The sequence below is a fragment of the Glandiceps talaboti genome, chromosome 15 (genome assembly GCF_964340395.1).
Source record: "Glandiceps talaboti chromosome 15, keGlaTala1.1, whole genome shotgun sequence".
Lineage (NCBI taxonomy): Eukaryota > Metazoa > Hemichordata > Enteropneusta > Spengelidae > Glandiceps > Glandiceps talaboti.
The window spans coordinates 21889148-21907150 of record NC_135563.1 but is presented as its reverse complement, the minus strand read 5'-3'; the positions used below and the strand labels follow the sequence as shown (position 1 = coordinate 21907150).

General features: G+C 36.7%; 1 protein-coding gene across 1 annotated transcript in view; it reads right to left on the bottom strand.

Moving 5' to 3' along the window:
* Positions 1–5946, bottom strand: part of LOC144446939 (solute carrier family 4 member 11-like) — a 12196-nt gene extending 6250 nt beyond the window's left edge. Inside the window, exons 1-11 of the mRNA XM_078136784.1 lie at positions 5838–5946; positions 5688–5807; positions 5093–5172; positions 4585–4786; positions 3947–4028; positions 2993–3116; positions 2662–2772; positions 2268–2378; positions 1665–1746; positions 1161–1283; positions 627–740 (exon numbers count right to left, since the gene is read on the bottom strand). Coding sequence (XP_077992910.1) covers positions 627–740; positions 1161–1283; positions 1665–1746; positions 2268–2378; positions 2662–2772; positions 2993–3116; positions 3947–4028; positions 4585–4786; positions 5093–5172; positions 5688–5807; positions 5838–5946 — 1258 coding nt within the window. The remainder of the gene's footprint in view (positions 1–626; positions 741–1160; positions 1284–1664; positions 1747–2267; positions 2379–2661; positions 2773–2992; positions 3117–3946; positions 4029–4584; positions 4787–5092; positions 5173–5687; positions 5808–5837) is intronic.
* Between the last annotated feature and the right edge of the window lie 12057 nt (positions 5947–18003).

Here is an 18003-nt window from a genome sequence, read left to right as displayed (position 1 = left end):
TATCAATCAATCAACTAACCATCCAATCAATCAGTCAGTCAGTCAGTCAGTCAGTCAGTCAGTCAGTCAGTCAGTCAGTCAGTCAGTCAGTCAGTCAGTCAGTCAGTCAGTCAGTCAGTCAGTCAGTCAGTCAGTCAGTCAGTCAGTCAGTCAGTCAGTCAGTCAGTCAGTCAGTCAGTCAGTCAGTCAGTCAGTCAGTCAGTCAATCAGTCAATCAATCAATCAATTTATTATTTAAATAACCAACGAATCATTCAATTAATTTATTTATTTATTTATTTATTTATTTATCAAAGAGCCAATCGATCAATCAAACGACCAATCAATCATTAGATAATTCGATCGAATCATTCGATCATTCAACCGACTCGCTAATCAAAGGTAACTATACGTGGACACAATTAAACAAACAAGTCTGTTAGATAATAATATAAACGTATGGTATAAATGATTTCAGTTTGCTCAAGAAATTTCAATTGGAAGTTGACAATTCCATAATAATTTATTGCAGATTAACTTATAACTGTTGCTTTATCATTCACATCTTGCCAAAACTATTGAAGGTGGCAGGCGTACTTAAATGTCAGAGTGGATAAACAGCGCACTGAAAACTACTAGACACTTACATTTGGCATAGATAGCTAGAGGTGCTGACGTCAGCAATATTACCATACATTGACCACCAAAAATGGCAAACGTTATACCACCAATGGATATGCCCACCATGGCTTCCTTCACACCTATGAACACATAAAAAAAATTGCATTACTCAGCTTTCTGAAATCTTCCATCGTAACCAATTCGACCGAAAGTCTTATAGTACTTTAGAAATAGACTCCTTACCGTGATTACACGTACTCAATATATAAAATGTTAAAATGCTACAAGTATTTGTTTAAGTACAGTTCATATGTGTTTTGGACGTTTCAAATTTGAATTTTAGAATATGAAAATTTTTTGGTGATAATTAAACTCAATTACATTTACTTCTGCTGCATGAAAATTTAAATAATATTACTATTGGCTGTAATCATAGATGCAACATATAGTAATTCTATGATAAATCACGCCCCCATCGTTCATTCCTACTAATACTTTTGTTTTTTGCAATGGCCCGCATGTGCACACGTATACCAGATGTATGAAGTGGATATTCTTACCAAATCCACCCTCTGTGTTTTTATCATTCAATGCTCCCAATGCTATAGTATTGAGTAGACAAGAGAAGTAGAGAAATATGATAGTGGTGATCAATTTAGCAATCTCACTCCCACTTCGGAAACCTGTGAAGACATAAATGTACGTCATTATCAGGTGACTAACGTCCAACTTACGAAACTTTCAACACTAAAAATACTACCATGACATAAGTTACAGGGCACAGTGCAAAGTTATGTATCTTGTCATTGATGATTATTTTGGTTTATTTTGTTACTCCACGCAACAGTTACAGCACGTTGAATCACGTCTGACAACAAGTAAAAGACTCACAGATAGAACTTAGAAGTACTAAAACAATACCATGACATAATTTTTTGTTAACAAAATACGCGTTAAAAAGAGACCAAGTTTTCGGCTATAGCCTTTAAATGCGATATATTGCCACGTGTACCTGTGTTGAATTGACCTAACAAATCATTAACTATCAGTTAACAATACCTTACCGTCTACGTAGTCACTGATATAATGAGGTAGTCGTCGTTTGATGTCGCCGCGAATACCACGTGCAAAACCACACCCAGGACCCTAACGACAGAGAAAATATGGAACTTAAAAATAACTCTTCAACACCATGTCAATTAAGAAATCGTGTAAAATAAGGAAAAATAAAATATAGTTATTATGTGAATGAAGTTTAGAGGTGTAGTAATTCTAGTGACTCGTTTATTCTGTGTTCACCTGTCGTTGTCAAATTTCTTCAATTGACATGATTTTCCTCTATTTAAGGTACGGTTCGGGGACCAATTTACCTGAAATCAAAGCTCTTACAATGTGAAATGTCTCCAAATTTTGCCAAATCAAACATTGGTCTGAATTTTCGAAATAATAAAAATAATTGTGGTTTCACCGTCTAGAAATTGGTAATCTTTCCCATAGAGTTAACACAGTATTCAGCGGCCATATTGGATTCTAAAATGGCCTAATTGTTATATTTTGAGCTCTGTTTCAAATATTTTTCTTGATCTGAGGAGTTGAGTTTAAATATTTTTATTTTCAATGCACATATCATACTACATGACCACTGCACAATCACGTGACATACTCACAGGATCAGCTTCAAGGAAGGGACTTTCTCCTGCATTCTCCATACTTTCTTTCCGAAGTAATGCGTTGCGTACTTTGTGTTCTACTAGGTCAGTATACCGTTCGTTTATAGCCTATGATATAATGCAAAAAAAACTGATTAGGTTTCTATTGGGGACCAGTTCTAAAGAACCACGGCCAGTTCGAACTATCGCTACTGAGATTTTGACGGTGAAAATGTTGATTTGCATTTACAGCAATCGTGTGCTATCGTCTTTAACAAACCCGTGAATTATCTTTGATACTACCCCCTACCATTTAATGACAAGTATGATCTTTCAACAACAAAAAACCCTTTCCCCCCCCCCATTTAATAACAAAAATGATCCGGCAGAAATTACTCATACATGAACTCACCATTTTAAACTGTTTTTTATTCTTTGCTTCTGTTAATGCCCATCGAAATTGAATATCAGAAAATAGCGTTGCAAAAGTTAGTGATGTCTCTTTGGCACTTTTTGTTTGTTTCTGTACAAACAAAACATAAACAAACATGAAAATAAATGATATGATGGAATTAAAAAACACAAAATATAACTGTGTTCAAGAAGACGTGAATTGGTCTCACAAAATTACAAAAAGAGCAGTTTGAGCGAACGGAGTTACAACACAATAAACTTCACTCAGGCTGAATTGGAAATCGTTCACCTGTTCTGTTTATGATGACAAGACTTTGTATTGTACGTACCTCTATTTTGGGTGAAATCACTAAAATAACAAACTTGACGTCCGAGGCACCTGGTCCCATATTGACAGAATTTTTAAGCCTTGCTATAGCATACGTATGTCTGTTTATACTATTAATTGATGTACTGAAATATACATAAAAATAGAACACATGTCAAGTGCAGCAGGACTTCAAAGTCGAGTAAGTTACACAGCCCTATTTTACATGTATCAAAATAATATGCAATTAAGGGTAGTAATTGGTAATTAAGACGATGGCAGATATAAGTGTGGCTGGACTTTCCTTTCATGTTATATAGCTATGTGATGACGTCATCGGTCCGGGCGTATCAGCCTCAGACCACTCCCACAACGGCTGATCTGTTAGTCTGTGGGAGATCTAGAGGTTATGTCTTTTTCACCCAAGCACTAAATAAAGCGAAATGCCATGTATGATAATTCTCCTGTATAATTAAAAAAATGAAGTCTGCGTATACCCAATAAAAATTAAAGAACAACAAACTACCATTGTCATATGTATATTGATAAGCGCACTGCGTCTGTTAGATAATTTGGTAACTACCTATACATACGAAGATTTCAAAAATCATTAAAGGAAAGGTTTGAGCATAACAGCAGCAAACTGGTTGTGTTTGCCACTTCAACTCTACGACAAAACAAACAAACAAACAAACAAACAAACAAACAAACGAACAAAAAAATAAAAATAAAATAAAATAAATAAATAAATAAATAGATAAATAAATGAATGAATAAATAAATAAATAAATTAATTAATTAATTAATTAATAGATAAATAAATAAATAAATAAATGAATAAATAAATAAATAAATAAATAAATAAATAAATAAATAAATAAATAAATAAGTAAATAAGTAAATAAATAAATAAATAAATAAATAAATAAATAAATAAATAAATAAATAAATAAGTAAGTACTAATATATTGCTTACAACAAAGTTAGCCATGTTTCCTCCCAGTACAGATTTTCTCCATGCATTATGTTACCTTGAATGGAATCAGCTGGCATAAGACCTACAGACAAGTAAATAGAAGTGAGAGTTTTGGTTAGGGTATAGACAGGAAGAGGATATACTTATTGATTGCGAGTCAGGTACCGTTCGCTCAACCGTCACAGTAGAGAAGCAGTATGCTGAGAATGTTCGAAAGAATAACAATTCTGAATGTCTCAATAAAGTCACGATTTCTTTTGCAGTAATATTCTATAACTAAAAGGTTAACAGCTCCGAAGAAGATTGGTGGGTGGGCATATAGATAGGTAGGTAGGTAGGTAGGTAGGTGGGTAGGTGGGTAGGTAGGTAGGTAGGTAGGTAGGTAGGTAGGTAGGTAGGTAGGTAGGTAGGTAGGTAGGTAGGTAGGTAGGTAGGTAGGTGGGTAGGTAGGTAGGTAGGTGGGTGGGTAGGTAGGTAGGTAGGTAGGTAGGTAGGTAGGTAGGTAGGTAGGTAGGTAGGTAGGTAGGTAGGTAGGTAGACAATTAAATTACTCCGTCAAAGTTGGACAGGCAAAGAGCGAAAGAAAATGTAGATATTTTAATGATGTTCATGACGTCACAAATATGATGGATACTCACATGTTGAATCAGCAAACAGTTTTCGGAGACAGTCGCTAGGGGCAACATCTGTGTTATCTTCTAACATCTTTTGTAATATTTGCTCTACAACGTCGTGGAGATTAGTTCCCGGTAAATCAAGAAATATTACGGCTTCGTTTAACAAATTTCCGACATCTTGACCAGAACGTCGTTCCTTGGCGAAATCCTTCAGTCGTAATGTCTATATTGGAAAGAGTGTAGTTGTGACGTCATAAACACATCGTAATGACTGTCTACATTGGAAAGAGGGTAGTTTTGTCTGTCTGTCTGTCTGTCTGTCTGTCTGTCTGTCTGTCAGTCAGTCAGTCAGTCTGCTGTCTGTCTGTCTGTCTGTCTGTGTCTGTCTGTCTGTCTGTCTGTCTGTCTGTCTGTCTGTCTGTCTGTCTGTCTGTCTGTCTGTCTGTCTGTCTGTCTGTCTGTCTGTCTGTCTGTCTGGGTATCTCTAATTAGTTATTTATGTGTACGTTGATCAATTCGCCACACTTACCTGCCTATGTGTATATACTAAAGTGTGTTTACGTATTAATTTCATACCATGTACAAACTCCTTGACAAGTGCCCATCCGTCTGTAATGATAAAAATAGTAAATATTCATATTTTTATCCAGATTTCATTTCCGCAACGAATTCGTTTGTGTATATAACGATGATCATTACATAGCCCAGAACAAACGAATATGCATGCACACATACACACTCACACACACACACACATACATACATACATACATACATACATACATACATACATACATACATACATACATACATACATACATATATACATACATACATACATACATACATACATCCATCCACACCCACCCACCCACCCACAGACACACACACACACACACACATACATACATACATACATACATACATACATACATACATACATACATACATACATACATACATACATACATACATACATACATACATACATACATACATACATACATACATCCACACACGTACACACACACACACACACACACACACACGCACACAGATGCACACACACACACACACACACACACACACACGCACACACACAGATGCACACGTGGTTAACTTACGTAATTTGTCTCCATCGTCCCTCTTGTTTTGAATCTGTGTAGCATACCAAGCTAAATCTACGATGGAAACACTTCGAGATCTAGAGAGTGGACCTCCGTTATCTGATGTAGGTCCACCATCTTGTCTCTGTTGGTATCGACCTGATGTACCTATAGCAGCAGTAGTTGTAGAAGCAGTTGGTGGAACCACGTAGGATTCATCAATCTGTAGATCAATCTGGAATCCTTTGTTGTCTGCACCACCCGATGAAGCAGTCATCTTTAAATTGGTTTTACAACTGGATCAAGTTTGTTGACAAATTTAGTGTTTGACCAAAGTTCCTTGTATGTTATCAAAGTCAGTAGTCCCTGCGAGTTGTGTCGTCTTCCCGTTATTGGGTCTTCGTCCCCCAAAAAAGCGACTGGAAGGGTAATGAACGCAGGTATTAAATTATGATTATTTGACCTTATTGGGCGAAGATGATTTGTGGTAACGTACAAGATAAACGGTGTTGATGTGAAACGCATATATCAGTAATTTGGGTCAAAGCAGTGACAAATTCCGCCTATGACATACATTTCTGATATATTCCAAAAGCATACGCATAAACTACATATATCGCATGAACCTGGATCATTGATCAGTGAGATTATGTTGTCCTAGCTTGCATCATTATCAACAAGTATTGAATCCCAGCCTGAGGGCAAACCGACAACTGCAACATCTTACTTGGAGTTGTATTTCAAATATCGACCTGCGATCAGAAAGAAAAATCAATTGACAACTTATACTATCCTATGCAGAAAACATGATTTCTTCTGCTATACAAATAGTCAGTTATTCAGTGTGTTGAAAATAGTTCCTACCTGGTGTATATATATCGCTGACACAAATCCCGTGAGTGGCAAGTCGTTACTGCCAAGACTGACGGAGAGTGCGAGCCTTTAAGGTGGGCTTCTTTAAAAAGACGAAATGATAGACTATAATTAATTTATACCAACACATTAACCTTTGTGTATGAATCGTAATTTTGATATCAAAAACAATGTTAGACAGTATTTGTGAACTCCACACATACCGATACGTGTTCAACTTTGACACGAGAGTGCCAGGATCAATCTTTATATATAATAGGCATGATCATGATTTCGTGTATGAATGTGATCTTGGGGAGTAATAGTGAAATGTGGAACATACAAGACATCTTTTCTACTGGTGATAAAGGACAAGGTTGGAATATTGGCAGGAAGACAGTCTTACGTAACTTTAGATTTCAGCTTTGACTTGAAATATAGGAAAATGAGTACAACAGCGAAAGTTTCAAAAGTGCCATAGAACCACATTTCTAAACAAACTAGTAACTTAGAATCACAAACCAAGTAAATAAGAAATATCCACAGTCGGTTTTTCAAAAAAAGTCGCATCTTTGATTGATTTCATGTGTTTGAAAACAAACAATATAAAGTATCAAATTCAATGTATCAATTGCAAAGAGAGTGGGCTGTAAACTTGGGTTGAATAATAAGTGTACCTGATTAAAATACCGAAAGAACAGCCTGCTCGTCCGCTGTAAAATACACTGGGGCCTAATTGAACCTATCTGAAAGCCCAGGTGCACAATAGCATATCTGATACAACCTCCACGTCATGATTATATTTTTAATTTGCAAACGATTTTTTTTTTATTTAAAGGAACATAGACGGAAAATCGATAGTATAAACGTTGGTGAACGAGACCAAACTATAAATAACTAAAAAAAACATTGAAATATCCCATAACATCCCATACGCTTAACTCATACTTATTATCAACAACTTGACTGTACCTTCACTTGATGACAATGAGCTGCGATAGTATTTAGTATATTTCTTGTTTGACGAAGGCTTTGCGAACAGTGTCAATTTCATTGACGAACTCAATTAATCTGATTTGAGGTGACTGTTAGCTTACACTACAATCATCACTTCATCAAAAGTAGCCTGAAAATTGTTATTTTTAAAGCGTAGATATTTTAAGATATATCGATTACCCATGCGGATCAATCGATTGATGTATATAATCTGTACAAAGTTAGCGTATTTAGGTCTACTTCGAGATAATTGCCGCCATTCTAGGAGTAATTAACTTTTGTCGATATAGAGCGATAAAGACTTGTCACGTCATCAGTACTTTATCGCTGTCGATGCTATCGTCATCGTCGTCGGATAGTCATGAACCAACACGACACAATGTCAATTGTAATCTGGGATAGTAACACATTGGGCATAAAGTGTTCAACGTTATATATACACTTCCAAATCTATTCTTATATGCGTCCTTCCCACTTTTCACCGTTGATGGTCTTTAGTATATAATCGATATCATCACCTAGTCTTAAATTGTAGAAGCTCGTCAATCGTTGACTACCCATTGTCGCAAACTACTGTCCTCATGCTCTTGTACGTTCCCTTGGTTCATTACGTTAGCAGAAAATATTCTCTGATTTGAGAGAACGTTGACAGCCTATATCGCTTACATGTATGTATATGATTATATGTATGCTGTTAAAAATACATGTATAGCGATGCTACCCAGTACAAAAATATCAGTATTTCATGATGTCACTAGAAATGTACCTTCAGCCTGAATTGTGAGGAAATTTATTTCATCACAGAATATTGTGATAAATGTAACATACTAGTATTCATTTTAAAGTGACTGCTATGATAACATTCGATCGAATCTTTCAGTAATGTTATTTACAGAGACTTCACGACAACACGGTACGATTCAAATGGTAAAGTTAATTTTCAAACAAAGTCCATAAAATCACATTTACGTTTCTGATTTGCCATTATTTTGTCGATATTCTCATTTTATATCAATTCAACTTAATAAAACTGCTCATATTCTAAGTAACTTCTTTCTTTTAAATTTTGAAAACACACACCACTACTGTAGACTCACTACGTACTCAAATAAGCACAACGTTTGTCGACACTTTACAAAAAATCTATAATATTATAGAGATGTTCTACACAGATACTGTCAGTTTGTCACACACATGTACAAAGGTGATGTCGGGACATACGACAAGGAGGAACGTCCTAGCCGATAAGAGAAGTCACTCGTACCATGATGCGTACACATATACCTATCTATCTTACCTTATCTGTACTAGTGTTTGTCTTATGGGGAGGGGACTTAGGCCCAAAATAACAAGCCTGTATGGTAAACATTGTCGCGACAACTGATTGAGTGGCTAAACAATTCTATATTTATATATAAATGATGTACGAACATTTTTTGAGTATGAGGGTATTAGTACGGAAGCGTATTAGTGCCAAGTTGTAAGGAAAAAAATAAAATTTAAAATCTCGTAATTACGAGATTTCAATTCTCGTAATTACGACTTTTTTCTCGTAATTACGAGTTTTCAATTCTCGTAAATACGCTTCCGTATATTAGGTCAGATTGCCAAATGTACTTTTATCGGAAAGAATAAATCCGGCCTGGTGAAGACAACACATGACACGTGGTGCTACTCGTGTCGCACTCATGTCCAGGGATTAGCAGTGATCTCAGTGACATCAATCTGAGAGGGTGTATGATGTCAACAATGTGTGAAAAGATCATGTATATTATCTCATTACATTTCGTTGGGATTAACGCTCATCTTCTGCCATTGTGAAGTTAACACACGTGGCGCAGTTGATGAGATAAAGAAGGGTTTCCTCGCCTTTTATCCAAATATGTCATCGCATATTGTTTATGTGTCATGCCAGAATACCAGATTGGAAGTCTATTCTGCGGATAGCACGTGGTGATTACACACTGACATGCTTAAAGCAGTTTGTATCATTATAGGTGTAAGGACTGATAAATAAGATTTACCCTCCCCCTCCCCCCTCCCAAAGAAAAAAAACCCCACAAACTCATCGTTCACGAGATTTGCGCTTTAAATTCTTTGTCGACGATAGGAGTAATAAATGTTGACGATTGTAAAATCTTATTATTACATTTTTTATCCGATTTTTTTTTCAAACCACGTGAGTTTGTAGTTAATCCGGATCGCGACATCGAAAACACAGTGTTATAGAAGTCACATTGACCTAAATAAAATATGAAAATCGTGCTGCATGCACTGAACAACGCGAATGTAATCACTGGGGTTATTTTTGTATTGGCATAAATTTCTCCAAGCTCAGAATTAGAAACACATTATTGTCAAAATACGAATCAAATGTACAAGGGGCTCTTCACATCTCATGTGGCCATATTGTATATCTATTTCACCGCCGATAGGAACAGAATGCACTTTTAGACTTTCTGAAGTTTGCTAGAGAGCGTACGTAAGGTGCGGTGGAGCTGCCGTAAAGAGGACAGCAGTAGTTTACGACGATGCTATTAGATATGCAAATTGTCGGACAGGATTACAGTACCTTGTTTATCGGGGCACAATGTTTTCATATAATAATTCATACATCAGTTGAACGTGTAAACAAATAACAGGTATTGAATATCAATATGCCAATCAGATTTGGGGCTTAGAAAAAATGCATAGCGTTCTATATTCAGAAAATGGCCATAAAAGAATGATGTGTTTTGCACCGTGCATTTGGTTTGACGGGAAAATTGTTACCTAATTCATCAGATCTAAGCGGACTTTTTCTTACAAATCCTGCACAGAAATGGCTGAGGTCCAAATTCGGCTCTGTAAGACGAAAATCGACGGGTGATGAAAATCGACCGATCGAGCTTAGTGTCTGACACTGAATTTGAAGCGAACAAGAACAGCATTTACACTATGACAAAAGTTTGAACTTAAAAATTGCAGTCACGAACAATGACGTACAATTGACGTGATTATTGAGAATGTGGTTTTTTTTTTTTATAAACTCGTCAAAATCAATAACACATACTAAATCATGATATCGTTATTGACTTTTACACGATTAAAAATGTTGAAGTATCAACTTACGTTGTCAACGTCCTAGATCAACCACGCCAGCGTCAAGAGCTGTCTGCCGTCGGATCCAATGCTGATTTTGGGTCTGTCCTTAAAGACAATCGTCTACTTTATTCATCTGACAGTTATAATTTATAAAGTTAAGGGTCACGATGGAAATGTCACAAAAGTGACTTGTCGCATAGGAATTCATTTTTAGATTTTACAGAATGGGGCATTGAGGAAAAAACATTTTTTTAAATTTTTTTTATGCAAACTCTTTTCTATATGAAAACGAATTTTTTTTATTTTTAATATTTTTTATTAAGAATTGTTGCACACCGAAGCATACGATGTGTCATGCCATTGGTAATAGGTGTATAACAATCTGAAATATTGATTATTTTTATTCATCTTTACACAATAACTGTCATACATGTATATACATGACTAATGGCTGCTTGATCTGGGTTATCAGTTAGGGTTGATGATCACGTGATTGTACCGTGTATTGTACGGAGTTAGTGATAACATGATGTCACATGATAACCTGTCAAGCGCCAACAACAAGAACTGTTATAGGGCATTTCAAATATACGTTTTTTTTTCTATCACGGCTGATTGACTATGCGTACTTTTTAAGTTTATGGTTTTTTACATGTTTTTTTCTTCTTTTTTGGCAGGGGGGGGGGTTAAATATACACAGTGGTATAATTAAGAAAGCCATAGAGCGGACGAGAAGCGTACGTGTGAGGGCGCGCTGTCTATATGTCGGATGCTTTCCAAACCGCTAGCCGCTTAGACTCTCTGACAATACTCGAAGCTTCGCATAAATAGCTAAAACTTGGGTTGTTTTGTATGTATCTACTGCATAATTGTACTTGTATACTAGTATCCCAGTATCCCTAGCCCTGTACTGTGCGCCCTCATCGATCACATAGGGCTAACATTTTGTTGATGTGTTAGGCGAAGCTGGGGATACTGGGATACTAGTATACAAGTACAATTATGTAGTAGATACATGCAAAACAACCCAAGTTTTAGCTATTTATGCGAAGCTTCGAAGTCTGTGAGAGAGTCTACTAGCCGCTGCAAATCAGGTTGATCGAATTACAGCATATACTCGCCAATACATAACCTTACACTAATTCGAGATAATGTTCACAGCATTAATCTCAAGTAACTCATATTTGCATGTTTTAGCCATAGTCCCCTATGTTTTGTTCATTTTTATTTCCAGGTCCGGCACATGAACTTTCGGCCGGTGACATGTACACACACTAAAGGCAGATACACAATGTCGTGGATTTCTACTGCAGCAGTTTGTAATAGTGGATTAAATTGTAATGAATTTAGAGTAATTTGTAATAAAATCACTGCAATAATTTGTAATCTATCCTATTGTAATTTGTTAATAACATGGCGGTATAACTACTGCACTTTGAAATAAACACAACACAGCAATTATAAACATCATGTTATTCTCATAAACTAGTGCTGGAATTCTACACAATATTACTGATAGTGTTCATTATTGAAAAAAAAATTATTTAAAAAAGTAACATTTTATGTGTTCACCTTAGGCCAAAAAAAAATAAAAATCTGGTTCTGGTCAGGGTAAACTTTCTAAAGTGGTGCGACGACGCGCGTTTTTTTTTTTTTTTTCCTAATTTTTTTTTTTTTTGGCAAATTAGTAAATACACATTTTTGACACTTTACATGCTCTCGGAAGATGTCATACAACTCTGGAAGTTGGCACTGTTGTATGGCAAGTTTTATACGATGCGGATCAATCATCCATCAGGGCATCACTAGTCACATTTACAAATTTATCTTATCGCCCAGTGATTTGCAGTTATAATCCCGATTTGCAGTTATAATCCCATCCAAGATAATGAGTCTTGCCTTGCAACCACTGTATAATGTCATTGTGCAACTTGCAACGTTAAATAACGAGAAATAGGTCTGTCCAACGGACGTAGAGGAGGCAGTGTTTTCTTTCGAGCACCGTCCATCATCAGTCTGATACGCAGTCTGTATACGGTACGATGTTTGACACGTCTTTCCAACTCATCGCAGATGGAAAGACGTGTCGAACATCGTAGCGCATACATCCAGAGCTAACTGCTTACGCTACAGGAAAATCTTTGTATCCAGAAGGCAGAACGAAACGATCACCAGAACTAAGAACACCTCGAAAGTCAGCTGAATTGATATCAACATTTCGATTGCTCACGACGTACTCAAACTTCTGACATTTTCGAAACATGTGAGCGGTTTACCACCTAGCACAGTGAACACACTATTTCCCGTGATTCCCATCAACCACGCTCATCGTACATATTACGTACACATATCGTACGGGGGATTATGGGTATGCAACAGTACTAGAAGAAAAGGGTACCCGTTACCAAATAGAAGTGCGCCATCACACGAGTTAAATTTTTTTCCGCTAGCCTTGCATACAGTGTTGATCGACGGGGAATTGTAAATAAGGAACGGGAAAGCAAAAATTATCGGAAAAAAAAGGATCGACGCGGGGGTATTCAGGGCACGCGCGCGCTGACCAGAACCAGACATATTTTTTTTTTTGGCCTTATAACAATTTGCCTTATGGACGTTAATATCAATATCTTCACATAACAACCACACAAACAACTTTACCGGACACAATTGGTATTGTTTTGTTTTTAAAATCCCATGACGGGGGATAGGTTCATTGCCAACAGTTTTAGGAAATTTATCTCTGTGCCGTTTGAAAAATTATAACTGTTTGTATTAGTTTATAGATTAACATATTTATTATTATACTTAGTGTTTGTTTTTTTTGTTTTTCTATTTTTGGTGATGAAATATGTGTTTTGCACCAGTGGTTTTGCTGCCAATGATAAACTGGCCACACCATGCCCTCTCTCACCGTTGGCGGTGCTTTTCATCATGTTATCATAATGGTATATGGGATGATAGGATACAAACATTCAAGGATATATCAAGTGTTCTCTTGTTTCTGAAATTTCAGTGTCTTTGTCGTGAATTTAATTGTGTTCGTCGGTTAGTATCATGATCGTAATGTGGAACAGATACTAAAAACTAAGATGCAATAGGTGACAATCAGAAATCAGAAAATCCAATGAAGAAATGTAATTTCTTAACAGATAAATAAAGATTCTATTCTAGACAGACAGACAGACAGACAGACAGACAGACAGACAGACAGACAGACAGACAGACAGACAGACAGACAGACAGACAGACAGACAGACAGACAGACAGACAGACAGACAAACAAACAAACAAACAAACAAAATAAATTATTATTAATAAAGATTCTATTCTAGACAGACAGACAGACAGACAGACAAACAAACAAACAAACAAACAAACAAACAAACACAATAAATTATCGTCGCATGTACGAAAGACTGTATTTGATGAAGGGTCAAAGGTCTTCACAGTCTGGTAGGTACAACAACAGACATGCGTAACTCATTCACCCTCCTCTTCCTCTCTAGATCAGAGTAAATACAAAGTTTACAAAGTTGTAACATTGTATAACAGTCAACATTGTATTCAAAGTACATGAAATGACAGTTACTGGGTAATAAATATTGTATTCTTGTTTTAAATCCATGAAATTAGGCTAGAAATTATTTGGCTATTGTTATGACTAATAATAAAAAGTATAAACGCACAGCGGAATGCAACTCCTCCAGGGGAAACATGTATTAGAACGTGACTAGACTGTGCCACTAAAGAGAACATAATGAAAACGACTTAAATCCTTACTCTGGTCGGTGTTGCATGACCAGTAAACAAAATGCCTTGAATTGTGAAATTCCATAGTTCACTTATAAACATACTTTTTTTCAATCGGCGCATGTCTGAATATAAACCTACGAATTATGATGTACAGAGTTTAGTATAATAATTGAACTAATTAAAGCTTTGAAAGACTAACTCGATAATTTACAAGCGACATTCATTCGTCGCAGTTTTGGATAAAGTTGTTGTCCTTTTCAACCGGTCGCTTATGGCAACAATCTGTTATGATTAACCAACTTACACGCTCCTTGAAGCTATGGACTGGTTGTCATGGAGTTCGGATTTCCCAGTGTCAGCTGTTAAATGGAATGTACTTTTGTACCACGTGAGGTAAACACATGACCATTCTATTCCAGTTAAACTAATTAGCATGGTTGTTGCCTTAAACTAAACTGTGTATACTTTAGTAGAGCTTTTGTCATTGGTTTTATTCTCACAATTATAGTACACGGTAGCTGGGGGGCCTTAAGGTTTATTAGTATGCGTCTATTGTCAAAACAGAAAGGCCTTTTTCTGCAATGATGTGTACATTTTGGTGGTACGTTTCGGTCATCTATACTATACATACATTATCACACCATGAACCAACAACCTGTTGTCAGACGGTAGATTGGGCGATCACTGGTTAACAATTGACGATGTATGTTACCAAGCAGCGTTATTTCTCAGTTGTGTTCTACAGTACACATTGCGTTCATGGACATGTACAGAGCTAGCCGTGAGTTACGAACGACGTCTGTTTATTGACTCCTAAACTGCGAAACTATTTGCCCATATAACGGTAAGTGCCATGGTCCTACTCTTAACTGTGCTTCAGCATGTGTAGTCAACATTCAAGTGTTATGAAGTGACTGTATGCACGTCTGTTGTTATGTAATACCTGAATTCATGTACTATTTACTCGAGCGCCTCAGGATGAACCGTTGTTATCCAGTGAATATGTTTGTTGTTGTCTATTGTAATTTTTAGAATAGCAACTGCGAGATACAAAACTGTTGTTCAGTTCATGATTGTACCTGAAGGTAGATAATACAAGTTTTAGTTACTTAATATCATTTAGGGCTTCTCCATCTTGAGAAAAGTTGAAAACCTCAACGACTCAAATTGCATGCTAGTAATACTATGTAAGTACAGTTAGTAATATTACCGACCTGGCGTCCTTGCCTTGTCTATCTATCTGTCTCTGTCTGTCTGTCTGTCTGTCTGTCTGTCTGTCTGTCTGTCTGTCTGTCTGTCTGTCTGTCTGTCTGTATACATGTATGGAGAGAGGGAGACAGACAGACAGACAGACAGACAGACAGACAGACAGACAGACAGACAGACAGACAGACAGACAGACAGACAGACAGACAGACAGACAGACAGACAGACAGACAGACAGACAGACAGACAGACAGACAGACAGACAGAGACAGAGACAGGGACAGAGCGAGCCTCGGAGATGCAATTATCTGATTAAGTGCAGACATCCATCTCGGCTAATTACAGAAAAAATACAGTATAGCTGAAATCTTATGACGATGTATTTTCCTTCAATTGCTTTTATTTTGATTGTTGCCAGTAAACATTTAATATAAACGCAGCAGTACTCAACCAAACTTGTCAAATATATCTCATTACATGTAATCGAGTGAATTCATCGCACTTCACAGAGATGCCTGTATCCAAGTAATGTTAAAATGTTAAAGGAATTACATCTAGGTGATAATAGTTTATCAGGTTGGGTAGGACTTGGTAACAATTATCAGGAACACCGTTGTTAATTTTGATACGTAGTATGCTTTGCCTGAACTCTAAGGCCTCCACTGTGTCATTTGTCAATTGCTGTCATGTTTGTCTACTGCATAGATACTAGGCATAACAAATGTGGAGATTAATATGGGTTTGTAGTAATCCTACTAGTAGGTGATGTGTCAGATGTCATTCTTTGCACATATTATTAGAGGGCACCGCCAAACTATACATTATTCGCGATTAATTGTACATTTAGGAGTAGATGTGGAAAACAGCAAGTCTGTTAGTTAGGAAACCGTCATCACTTACGATAGATTGGAGCGTCATGACATACCCAAAGTGTTGTGAAACGGGCTTCATTTCTGTTACTGCCTGTGTAAAATGAAACTACTCCCCAACATACCCAAAGTGTTGTGAAACGGGCTAATAATATATTAAAATGGAGCACGGATAAAGGTCCTTCTAGGTCCAATGTGATCTTACTAAAGTACCAAATAGTGTTATTATTTCATACTGTTTTCTGTACATTTACACACAATATATTGTACTGTTATTGATTTGGCCATCCATATGGTGTGTACCCGGAGTAGCGAAGTCTAGAAACTATTTTTTTTTAAAAATAGGATAGGTAGGTCGGAATTTTATTTTTAAATGAATTGTACCAATGGTGGCTAATCTTACCATAACCACTGTATGTATACACAAATTATCGCTATCTTAGTAGCCCAAGCTAAAGTCCTTCACGTCACTATTTTGCCAGTAACACCCCTTTTTCATTACGTTTAGGTAACCCCTTTCAAGCAAGCCACCTCACTATTGCATATTATGACGACTCCTCAAGTGATCTACCCCAAATTTGAAACTACATTTGTTAGTATAATATTTGATGTTTAAGAAAATACTGCATTCATACTGCGTCACATGTGTTGACATATATGCATTCATACTGCGTCTCATGGTTTGACATACTGCATTCATACTGCGTCCCATAGTTTGACATACTGCATTCATACTGCGTCCCATAGTTTGACATACTGCATTCATACTGCGTCCCATGTTTTGACATATATGCATTCATACTGCGTCCCATGGTTTGACATACTGCATTCATACTGCGTCCCATGGTTTGACATACTGCATTCATACTGCGTCTCATGTTTTGACATACGGCAGTCATACTGCGTCTCATGTTTTGACATACTGCATTCGTACTGCGTCCTATGGTTTAACATACTGCATTCATACTGCGTCCCATGGTTTGATGTACTGCGTTCATATTGCTTCCCATGGTTGGACATACATGTAAGAATGTTGTTGTACCGAAACAAATATCGTCCACGCCTTTGTCAACTGGGGAATACAGATATTATACCTGAAGAATGATGTAGTTAGCTGAAGTGGTGGCGTGAATGATGTTATCAGGATCTATACGTGTCTAAATTTTCGAACAACTTTGTTTGGCACCTAGCCACGTGTTTGTTGACAGGGTTACTCAGATTTAACTTTGTTAGTAGTCAACCTATCCCTGTATTAAACTCAGGCTACGTACCATCTGATTACTCTCCCTGTATTAAACTCAGCTATGTACCATCTGATTATTCTCAGTTACGATGGTCTGAATTCGAAATGTACATGTACATAGTGATGCAAATTACAGCTATCCTGAATAAAGAATGTATTTGTCTGCTGCTCAAATCAACCCAAACAAAAGTATCTCTTATCCTATACAGGCACGATATGTTCTATATACATACCTTGTCGCATTGGACAAGGTAGTAACGAGCATAGACCTATAAAACTGGCTGTTTACATCATAATGCGAACTCGTTAACACAATCACTGTTAGGTTTGG